Genomic DNA, 11250 nt, shown 5'->3' with positions numbered 1-11250 from the left:
GCCTACGCTTCGCAGCTGAGTGGAAGTCCATTTTCCCCACGTTAAATGGGCAAGGGCACGTGCCAGGGCATGTGCGGGCACCGGCCTGGGGGTGGGGGGCACTGGAGCCACGCCTGTTTTTGCCAGGCAGTGAGTATGTGGGCTGAGCTGCATCTGATCCCTCCACATTCCGTGAGGAGCCAAGCACCCCTTCGCCAATTCCACCCCCCAGACCACTTTTTGGAAACAAACGGCAACCACCATAATGAGTGACATGAGCAATTTTGCACTTTAATAACCTGAAATACTGAAAAAAAGAGTGTCCAATATAAAATTATTGCCACCTCCATCTACCCCCAGCCTGCAGCCCCCACCCCACCCCCAACGGTGCTTGCAGCCCCGTGGAAAAATACACACTCAGCCTCCAGTTCAATGAAATGACTGCAGAACTATCCCTATTGGGTGGGAGGAAGAGATCTGGCTACTTTGGGGCTTTTGAGAATCAACCCTGTCCGTGAGAGACCAAGACGTGCCCCTCCTCTCCACCCATTCATCGTGTCTTCGGCAAAAGATCCCACTCCCTTTCCAGAGCTGGGGGACAAAACCAAGAAGCTCTGATTCTACTCCCCACCCCATCAAAAAAAGGCACATGTTGAGTTAGTTGCTCCCCTGAAGGCTGGCTCCACCTGCACACTCCTGCACACTCCTGCACACTCGCACCACCCTCCCCCTGTGCTCTGCCCACCCCATTCACATCTCTGGGAATCTGTGTCTCATACCCCCCCCCACCATCCACACCCCCCCAAATCAGCCATGCCCCCCTGGCAAGGCAGGGTCACGTGCTGGTGCTGCTGGGGGCGGCCTTGGCCGAGTGAAGCTGCGCCTGGAAGCGAGAGAGCTGGTCCGCACTGGCCAGGGAGCGCAGTAGGGTGTTCTCCTGCTCCAGCAAGGCGTTGCGTTCCGAGAGCTCCTTGATCTGTTCCCGCAGCACCTCCACTTCCTCCCGCACGGCAAACATCAAGTGGCTCTTCACCAGGTCCTGGAGAGGAGAGGAGAGGGGAGGGGAGGAGAGGAGAGGAGAGGATGGGAGAGGAGAGGAGGGGAGAGGAGAGGGGAGGAGAGGAGAGGAGAGGATGGGAGAGGAGAGGAGAGGAGAGGAGAGGAGAGGATGGGAGAGGAGAGGAGAGGAGAGGAGAGGAGAGGAGAGGAGAGGAGAGGAGAGGAGAGGAGAGGCAGACAGAAAAGCAGCCTCGTGAGACCCCAGGAAGGAGCTCCCACCACAAGGGTTTGCACTGCAAGGGACTCAGAAGGCACAGCAGCAGCCCACGTTGGCACAACCAGCGCTCCAGTGTCCTTCCTGCCTCAGTCTTCCTTCACCCCGAAGGTGCCAGGCAGCAGCTCAAGGGCTGACTGCGGGGTGTTAATAAGACAGCTGGCTGCGGGTCCAGCAGCACTTGTGAAACCCACGAGAGCTCTTGGGAGTCAAAGTTCACTTCATCAGGCATCTCTCCCCACATGTTCCGTTCCCTAGAGAGTGTTCAGACTGGGATCGCAAAATCTATTAGTAATCTCCGGGCCGAAGGAGGCCCGATTAAAATCAAACCAGAGACAGGGCCTTCTCAATCGTAGCCCGCTGCTGGTGGAACCAACTGCCAGATGAAGTGAGGGCCTTGCGGAAACTTGTGCAGGTCCACAGGGCCTGCACGACTTTCCTCTTCCGGCCGGCATTTAATTGACACGGCACCGGTATTTAAGCGAAGTGGAAGAAGGCCATCGCCACTGAAATAGCACCAAACTAATATCTTGTTTTATCTATTGAAAATCTTTTTTATTGCTGAATGTGTAATTTTAATAGTTATTAATTTTAATTGTCTGTTGGGATTTAATTGTAAGCCGCCCTGAGCCTGCTTGGCGGGGAGGGCGGGATATACTTCAAATCAAATTAATTAATTAATTAACAAGAGTGCCTCTGAGCACATGCAGAGACTCCCTCTCACAGCTGCCAACAGGATCGCTGGAGCACAGGGGCTGGGGGGAGGCTTACGCAGGTGCACAAATGGGAATCAATCACGCCACCCTCTTTAAAAGGAACGAGGACAAATAGGGCCAGGAGAAGAACTGGAAATGGTTCTGTGGGTTATCATGAAAATATCTGCAGCAGCTTTTGGCACTCAGAAGGCTTCAGGTGACCTGCCCATCCCTGTGACTCTTTGGGGATTGTCTGGGTGGGGGGCCTCAGCCTCTGCCTGCAGGGCTCCCAGCTCTTCCCGGTTCAGCCCCTTGACTCACCATGGCTTGTTCGATCTTGTTGTCTATGGCGATCATGCTGCTGTTTGTCCCGCTGTCAGAAAGAGATGGACAGAGGCGTTAAGAGACGAGGGGGGATCTGCCCTGCAGCCCCCAAGTGCCTGAGAGAAGAGCTGGCTAGGTGTTGCCCCAAAACCAACACCTGCATCTCACGGATCTCTGCTGTTCCAGAGACCTGCTCAATGCAGTCTGCAAAGCAAAAATGCAATCCAGGCCACGGAAACCACAACTATCACTTTATCAACATTAAAATCTTCCACAAAACAAGCCAAGAGCCTGCTGGGTGTGTGAAAACAAACTGATGCCCAGTCCCCACCCCTGGCTGATGAACATGCTTGTCAAGATGTCTTAATCCAAGAGGGACTGTAAGCACATGTCCAGTCCCTCTCCTTTAAGAAGATGACGATGATATTGGATTTATATCCCGCCCTCCACTCCGTAGAGTCTCAGAGCGGCTCATATTCTCCTTTCCCTTCCTCCCCCACAACAGACACCCTGTGAGGTAGATGAAGATATTGGATTTATATCCCGCCCTCCACTCCGTAGAGTCTCAGAGCGGCTCATAATCTCCTTTCCCTTCCTCCCCCACAACAGACACCCTGTGAGGTAGATGAAGATATTGGATTTATATCCCGCCCTCCACTCCGAAGAGTCTCAGAGCGGCTCACAAGCTCCTTTCCCTTCCTCCCCCACAACAGACACCCTGTGAGGTAGATGAAGATATTGGATTTATATCCCGCCCTCCACTTCAGAGAGTCTTAGAGAGGCCTCACGATCTCCTATATCTTCTCCCCCCCCACAACAGACACCCTGTGAGGTGGGTGGGGCTGAGAGGGCTCTCACAGCAGCTGCCCTTTCAGGACAACTCCTGCAAGACCTCTGGCTGACCCAAGGCCATTCCAGCAGCTGCAAGTGGATGAGTGGGGGAATCAACTCAGTTCTCCCAGATAAACGTCTGCACACTTCACCACTACACCAAACTGGCTCTCCACCCCTGAATAACTAACATGGATGACTGGGCTCTGAGAGCCAAAGGCATGCCCCCAGCAAATCTGCACCACCTCGGGCTGGGCAAACTTAAAAGGAATGGACGTAAACCAAGCCGCACCGTTTTTCCTTTCACGCATGAAGCACTGCACCCCTCAAGATTTGACACATCCCAAAGTCCTTTGCGGTCACGGCCAGCCCCATCTTTATTTCATTCTCTGCAGTTTCCAACACAGCTCTTGGGCTCATGGCCTGTGGGGTGGCTGTTTGTGGGTCAACAAATGCAACTCCAGATCCCGGCCTCCCCTCCTGTGCTGCCCCTGGGACTAAGCTACACAAAGGTTTCTCCTCAGGGCTTGTCCTGCCAGATGGGCTCAGAGCAAAGGCCCCTTTCCCCCCATGGCCAGTCAGATGTCCCGAGGAGCCTGCCTTCTCTCTGGGAAGATCCCTCTGAACTTCCCCGGCTTTCTCTCCACAACAATTGGGGCACTGCCAGGTCAGGGGGCTCACCTCAGCCACTTTGTGGCAGAATGGGGCTATGAGCTTTGCCCCCGCCCCACTCCTCTCTTCCCATCCCCCTCTCCACACCCTCTCTGTCCCCCGAGAGTCCTCCTTGCTACCTGTGTAGGACAAGCAGGAGAGAGACGAGAGTTTTGTCCACCTCTTTTTTCCGACCACCGAGCTTCCTGTGGCATTTGGAGGCATCCCGCCGACCCAGTTCGGGCAGGAGACGTGTCCCTCGAAAGGGGCAGGGGAGGTGCAGCCACGCTGCCGACAGCGCTGGGGGTCCACCGCATCCGGGAGCAGGCAGCAGCCACAGCCTCGGGACCCCCCAGTGGGACTCGTAAGCATTCACCAAGGACTTTACAGACATCCCTTGGTGATCCAGGGACATGACGGCTCTGGGCCCCCTCCCACGTTCCTTGCCAATCCCAACACAGTCCTTCGATCTTCTGGTTCCTGGGCTCCACTTTCAGTTGTCCCTTAGTATCCTCTGAGTTTTAGCTGTGCTGTTGCCTCAACGTCAGATCGACAGCTCTTCCATTCTGAGCCCAAAGCTCCTGACACCCACCAGAATCCTTCCCTTTCCTCTCGTCCTGTAACTCCCCTTTCCCGGGAGACGGGTGACCTCCTGAATCACAAGAGGAATTCTGCTTCCGCTCTGAGACCTGACGTGACCCCAGGTGCCTCCCCTACGAAGGAAGTCTGTCCTCTTGGAAGGCTGCAGAGTGTGGCAGGGGCAGGAGCCCTGGAGGAAACCCGCTGGGGTGGGCTAGGAAGGGAAGGGATGGCGTGGGCCCTCTGCTCCACAGATGCCCAGCAAGGCTCCCTGGCTCCGCATAAATAGCCATCTCTGTGCCTGGCTCTCAGCCCCCTCTCATTCACTCCCATTGGCCGAGTCCATGTGCTCTTCCCCCCCATCACCAAAGGGGGGGCAGCCAAGACTGCAATAGAGGTTTCCAGCTGCACCAGCAACCCGGAAAATCCCGCAGTGGTCCCCCCATCAAAGCGCACCCTATGTGCAGAGAACGCCTAGCCTAGAAAGGGTCAAGGCAGGACCCTCCAGAAGGGAAGGGGTCGGCTCAACGGGCTGGATCTCTGCAAAACCATCTGCCCCCCCTTTCTTCCTTCTTCCTACCCCCCCCCGCCTAGTTCTTGGCTGTGATGCAACAGAGAGGGAGGGGGCACAAAGGGGCCATTATACGCCTGCCACCCTCTGTTTATACCATTCCCAGCCAGGGGGTGGGGATGTTACCATGGAAACTGGGCAGGAAGCCCAATGGCAGTTACATCACCCGGCACCCTTCAGAGGGAGCAGAGCCCCAGGGGGAGAAATGGGCTGCCCCGCAATCGGAAGGCTGATCGCAACCAGGGGCCTGTTGGGGGAAATGGATGGGGGGGGGGGATTGGGGACCAGGGCACTCTAAATGTTGAAAGGCAGCTTTGTCCCCCCCCCCGCCCCCGGCTTCTTTCTCCTAATAGTTTGGGCCCCTGCTCTTTCCCCACTGCTGCTTTCCTTCCCACAGGCACACGGACGCTGCAAGAGGCAAGTCCCAGCTGACCCAGAGCTGGTGCCTCCCCTCCACCAGCTTTTACACCACGTGGCCCAAACTTTCCCACCTCTGCAAGGGCACAGAGGTATTTTGGGTGCGCTGAGCATGCCGAGAGGCTGCCCTCCCCGGTCTGGAAGATTCCAAGCATTCAAGGGCTTCTTTCTAGCTCTGCCAAGGGCTTTCTTTGGGCATGAAGCCTTTTGCACTTCAGGAATACACCTCACGTCAACCCTCAGAAAAGGAGCTAGTGTTTCCTTGTGGACTGCCTGCTAACCTCTCCCCCAGCCTGGGAACGGGGCAGGCCAGAAACTGTTTTGGTGATTGGGCAGAGGGGAACATCTGCTGGGACAGGCTCTCTGGTTAGCTTCAGGGTGTGAGCGAAGGGCCCAGGAGCCTTCCCGCCTCCCCCTCCCCGAAAAACCTGCCTTGGACTTGGCAGCAAAACTCAGAAGTGGGACGGCATGGCCCCTGAAGCCCAGCCTCAGACTTCTGACAGACTTTCTGGGCAAGAGCTCCAATGCCCAAGGCAAAAACCTGCCTGCCCCTGCGGGAGCCAGCCACACACACACACGCCCCATAAACCCGCCAGTGTTTCTTTCTGTCCTCCCAGGGATCGCTTGCTTCTCCTGTCTTGCGCACACAGGGGAAGGAGGCACTGCAGGCCCTCAAGTGCCCCAGGGGTTAACCACATACCTGGGCCTGGGCAGGGTGGGGGTCAGCGGGACGTGAACTGTGTGAGTTTAAGAACCAGCTGGGCTGGTTTGTGTGTGACAGTCAAAGGGAGCCTCCTTTGCCCCCGGGCACAGGTTCAGAGCAGCTGGCAAGGAAGAGTGCCAAGGCACACACGGGCTCCTGGAGGCTGGCATTCACCAAGCCATTCAGCCCCTGCCCAATTCAGCCTCCCTGGCTCTTCCGTGGCTGCGGGGCTGTGCCAAGAGCCCTCAGCAGGCCTGACCTGGGCAGGGCTTCCTCTTGGAAGCCTTCCCCCTCCCTCCCTCCCTCTGCCACCCACCCCCTGTCCTCACTGGCTGTTGAGTCCTGGCTCCTGGCAGTGCTTGCATAAACACCACTAAGAATAGCCCCATCAAATCCCAGGAGGAATGTGGGGGGGGGGGTGGCGGTTTGAGCCAGCCTGGCCTGCCCTTCTAGAGGAGGTGGCAAGACCCCTCCCCCCAACTCACTTGGGGTCCCCTCAGGAGAAGAGCAGGGGGGCTGCTGAGCAGCAAACAGCAGGCAGGGAAGGGAGAGAAACTCCACCCCCCCCCCCACAATTCATCTAGAAAGGAGTTGGAGAAAGCCTTGGAAGGAAATTACTGGGAGGGGGGAGGGGTGGAGAAAAAAGGAAGAACCGGCAGCCAGTGTGAAAATAAACAGTCCAAGATGGTATTCAGACCCACCACTGCAGGCAGGCAAGCTGGAACTGCTGTTGCGGGAAGGGGGGGGGGGACAGTGAAAAGGTTTGAGTGTCAGGCTAGGATGTGGGAGAGCCAGGTTCGAATCCCTGCTCAGCCCCAGAAACACGCTGGGTGACCCTGGCCCACTCATGCTCTCTCCACCTCAGTGGGTTGTTGTGAGGGCGAAATGCAAAACTCTTTACGCTGCCCTGATCTCTCTCTCTGGATGAAGACTATGGTAAAAATGCACAAGATAATTAAGTATATAGATTTGGGAGGGGGGGAGAATTCAGCATATGCAGAGGCAGAACGGCCTTTCCTGTGAACTTGGGGGGGGGGAGGGCTACATTGCAGAATCTGCTCAGAGTCTGGGCCGGGGATCCTCCGCCCACTCCCCAGTCACTGCGTCAGGAGGCCAGTAGCCCAGCTCCCCCCTGGTCTCCTGCAGCCTGCCAGGAACACCCCCCCAAAACCATCTCCAGGTAACTCCTTGGCCTGCCCTCAGCATGATCAGGCCAGGGATTCTGGAGGACTTTTTGTTGTTGTGGTCATCTTCTCTTGGGCATGCAGCAGGGTCACTTCGGATGTGGATGGGGGAAGAGATAGCTGTGAATTTCGTGAACTAGATGACCTAGGAGGTGTTTGTGGGTTTCCTGCGTTGCGCAGGGGGTTGGACTAGATGACCCTGGAAGTCCCTTCCAACTCTAGGATTCTGTGAGCACAGAGGTCTCTTCCAGCTCTGCGATTCTAAGCCCCTGCTGCCCTTTCTACAAGGAGCACAGCCCCCAAGTAAACACAGAGCCACGAAGGAGGGGACACCACTGGTGGTAGCAAAGGGAGAGGGCTCGGCAGCTGTGGAGGGGAGAGGAGGGGCACCAAAGCCAAGAGCATGCTGCCCAGCTGCCAGAGGCCAGGGGACGTGACCAGTGCCTGAGCAGAGCTGCCCAAGGATCACAGAAGGTCATGCTGGGACTAGATCCCTCTCCTGCCAGGAGGCTGGCAAGTGACCAGAACCAAGACGGCACCAAAGCGCCACATGCCTCACCCACCTGGGAGGCAGATGTGGGGTGGGGGTGGGCACTAACTCCCCGGAACCCCCCCTCCCATCTCCTTTGGGGGTGGGGCAAGCTCACTGCATCCCCTCCCCCCCGCCCCTATATTTCCACCTAACAGCTCCTCCCCCAGGACACCCCGCCCACTTGTCAGGGTTAGCAGAAAGCAGCCACCAGAGTGAGTCAACGCAGCCCAAGCCGACACTGAGGCAACTGTTCTACACACGTTTTGGGAGGAGGGGAGCTCAGTGCCGAGCACAGCCTGTTGCATCACTGCGGAGTCTCAGAAGGGCTTTATCCTTTCCTGTGGCCAGGACGATACCCCCCTCCACCCTCACCCTTGGACACATCCGGCCTTGCTGGTCCCTGCTTCCTTCCTCTTGCTGAAATACAAAAGACTTCCCCATCAGCAGAAGGCTGCTGCATTTCAGGGTGTTCTCGCTCACAGACCTGCGGTGTCTGCATCCCTCTGTCACCGAGGAGACCCAGAGGTTCCTGCCTCCATCCATCCCCGCAGTGCAGCAGCTGCCTGGGAACATATGTCTGGCATCGCCGAGGCTGTGGCCCTGGGGACCAGTGGGGCCATCACCAGCCCTGTGGCCCCGTTCTCTCCTCCTCCTCCCCAGCCTAGAATGCCTGAAGAGCCCCCACTCCTCCGCTGCTCCCCCCCCCAGGTAGCCCTGCACACCTACCTGTCATCGTCACTGTCGTGCGCAACCCCCATGCCAAACATGGACCGTGCCAAGCTGAAGCGGGCAGCACTGAAAGGGTCTGAGGTCCTCCGGCTGGGGCTGGCATCTCGAAGGAGGGGGGGTGCCGGGGACGAGGGCCGTGAGCGGGACTCTCTGGGCAGAACCTGGCAGGGCAAGAAAGAACTCAGCCTGACCCTTTCCGCAACGGGGCCCTTTGCCCTTGCTGTCAGCCAGAGCTGAGAAAGCAGCTGACTGCCATCTGGGCCTTGAAGGGTGCCGTGCTCCCCCACCCCAGGGGGGCCAGACCACGGCCTTTCCCTCCACCAAGCGAAGACAAGGCGCTTGTGTGCTCCGGCCAGCCCAAACAGGGATGGGTTTCTAGGAAGAGGAGAACAAGCCTGCTGGGGGGGGGGCAGGCCACAGAGGCCAAGGAGGCCTTTCTCCCCTCCCCTCCCCCTTCAAGGGGCTTGCCCTTCCCTCTTCAGTGACCCCTTCATCCCTCAATGGCTCCTTGTTTGGCCAAGGGGGGGCAGCTGCTGCTAATCCCCCCCCCCCCCCCCCGTCCAGAGGGCCAGCCAAGGCTGGTCTTGCGGGGCGTTCTGCGGCTGCCACCTCAGCCATGGAAGGGCACCGGGCCAAGATCCACAGAGCAGGCTGCCTGGGGACGGGGAGAAAGGCCTCACCTTGCCGCGCTCCTCCGCCTCCCTGTGGGCGCTGCGGGGCGACAGCGGGTGCTCCTCCAGCAGCAGGGCGGGGGGGCTGGGGGGGGCTGCCCGGGGGCTGGCGAGGAGGGGCAGGCCGGCGCCCAGGGAGCGGGCCTGGGGGGCGGCGGCGGCGGGGAGGGGGGCGGTGCGGCGGCGCTGCGGCTGGGGGCTGTAGAGGCTGGCGGCGGGCTTGGGCTGCAGCAGGAGGCCGGCCACCTCCAGGCGGGAGTCGAGGGACTGCGGGAGGCGGGCGGATTCGGCCAGGCGCCCGCCCAGGGGCTGCTGCTGCGCGTCGTGCTGCTCGTAGAAGTCCCGGCAGGTCCAGCGGCCGCGCTTGTAGGGCTCTCCGGAGCCCTGGGCCAGCTTGACCACGCGGAAGCGGGAGCCCCCGGGCGCCTGCAGCGAGGCGGGCCCGTTGGGGGCGGGCGGCGGGGCCTCGCCATCTCCGGCTTGCTCGGGCCGCTCCTTGGCCTCGCCGGCGGCGGCGGCCTGCTGGTAGTCGGAGGTGACGCTGGTGATCTGGAAGCCGCTCTTCTTCTTCCCCCCGCTCATGGCGGCTGGGCTGCTACCGGGGCCGGCCCATGGCGGCGCTGCCACGCTCCCAAGGCCCCAGGGCGGCAGGCAGGCAGGGGAGCCCAGCCCAGCGCGGCCTCACCTCCGCCCGCCCGCCACCATCCCCCGACGCCGCTGCAGCTCAGGAGGCCGGCATCGTGGCGGCGGCGGCACCCGCCGAGGGAAGGACCAAGCCGCTCCTCGCCTGCCCACGAGCCCCGCAGCACCAGCAGCAGCAGCCCGAGCCGCGGAGGAGGCGGCGGCGGCAGCAACAGCAGCACCAGGAAGTCCGGCCCCCGCCCGACCAGCTGACTGCCCGCCTGCCTGCCTCCCCCCACCCCCTGCCGCTGGGGCCCCGCCAGGGCGCACCCCCGCCCCCCTGCCCCGCCCCGCCCCGCCTGCCCCGCAGCCTCTCCTCTCGCGCCCCCCTGGGTGCCAACTGAGGACACCCGCCCAGGCCGCCGCTTTCTCCCGTGGAGGTCTCCCGCTGGCACCTGGAGGACCGCAGCCCTACCTGAGCCGGGCCAGCGGCTCCTCCTTCACTCCCGGAGTGGTTCCACGCCCCATGCCAATTGCCAGGTGGGCCCTGGAGAGTTCTCCCAGAACTACCACTGCTGGCCAGGCAACGTTAACTTGGAGAAAAGGGCAGCAGCTCGGCGGCACCGCATTTCTGAATTTCCCAACCTCCCGGAATGTCCAAGCCTGGAGTTGGCATCCCTCGCAGCTCCTCGCCCCGGCCCTGAAACTTCCCTTCTCCAGGGGGTCACGCGAGAAGCACCGAAGAAGCCCCCTCCCCGGCTGCCCTCTTCCTCGCACAGGGGCATCCCATGGGCACCGGCGGAGACAGAGGCCTCACCTAGGCCGCTGCTGCCCCCAGCTGGCCTAGCCGGGCGCGGCAACCGCCTCTCGCGCCGCTGTGCGGGGCTGCACCAGCTGGAGCCGCCGGCGGGGCGGGGGGCGCCGCCTGCTCCGGGAGCTCCGTCCCCTCGGACTGGGCTCGTCTCGCTCCAGAGCGGCTGCGTCCTGGGCCTGGCGGCGGGAGGCCCATTGCGGCGCTCTTCCCCAGTCTGGACCGCCTCGCCTTCCCCTTGGCCTCCGGGGGGGGGGGTTGCACTTTGCACATGCTCGGTGGCCGGATGAGCCTCCTCCCTCCGAGACAAGGCTCCCCTGGCAGCCCCCCAGGCAAATCCTGCGGGGCCGGGAAGGGCTCCGGGGGCGGGCCGGGCCTGGAGGCCGGCGCCCCCCCGCCGCCTAAAAAGAGCTCCGCCGCCGCCTCTGCTGCGTCAGAGCAGCCAGGGGGCCCGATCTCCAGCCCAGCGAAGCGCGCCCAGGGCGCTGGCCTCGGCAGGACGCGGAGCCGAGGGTCCCTCTAGCGGCAGCGGCTAGCAGCCCCCCCCCTCTCCGTTTCAAGGGCGCCCGGCTCCGCCTCGCGCGCCCCCGGCCCTGGCGAGAGAGGGAGGGAGGGAGGGAGAGGGCCCACGCCGGGCCCCGCGGTGGGGTGGGTCTGCCGGCCGGCCGGCTGCTGCCTA

General features: G+C 61.1%; 1 protein-coding gene across 1 annotated transcript; it reads right to left on the bottom strand.

Moving 5' to 3' along the window:
• Window positions 1-810: 810 nt before the first annotated feature.
• TSC22D4 (TSC22 domain family member 4) lies at window positions 811-9721 on the bottom strand. The gene is made up of 4 exons (XM_060256478.1): window positions 9149-9721; window positions 8466-8863; window positions 2269-2320; window positions 811-1018 (listed from the first exon to the last, which is right to left on the bottom strand). Exons 1-4 carry the CDS (start codon window positions 9719-9721, stop codon window positions 815-817), a joined length of 1227 nt encoding a protein of 408 aa, XP_060112461.1. The 3' UTR covers window positions 811-814.
• Window positions 9722-11250: the final 1529 nt, after the last annotated feature.

Source organism: Heteronotia binoei, chromosome 15 (assembly GCF_032191835.1).
Source record: "Heteronotia binoei isolate CCM8104 ecotype False Entrance Well chromosome 15, APGP_CSIRO_Hbin_v1, whole genome shotgun sequence".
Classification (NCBI taxonomy): domain Eukaryota; kingdom Metazoa; phylum Chordata; class Lepidosauria; order Squamata; family Gekkonidae; genus Heteronotia; species Heteronotia binoei.
Note: the sequence above shows the minus strand (reverse complement) of the source record. Positions and strands in the feature narration are given on the sequence as shown.

Bases quoted from the DNA above. Each gene is read 5' to 3' on its own strand.
- TSC22D4 (XM_060256478.1), bottom strand. From the start codon at position 9,721: ATGAGCGGGGGGAAGAAGAAGAGCGGCTTCCAGATCACCAGCGTCACC. The intron at 8,864-9,148 runs GTGAGGCCTTTC...CCCCCCCAGCAG, and splicing joins AGGCGGAGGAGCGCGGCAAG to GCTTGTTCTCCTCTTCCTAG. The intron at 1,019-2,268 runs GTGAGTCAAGGG...TCTCCTCTCCAG, and splicing joins ACAAGATCGAACAAGCCATG to GACCTGGTGAAGAGCCACTT.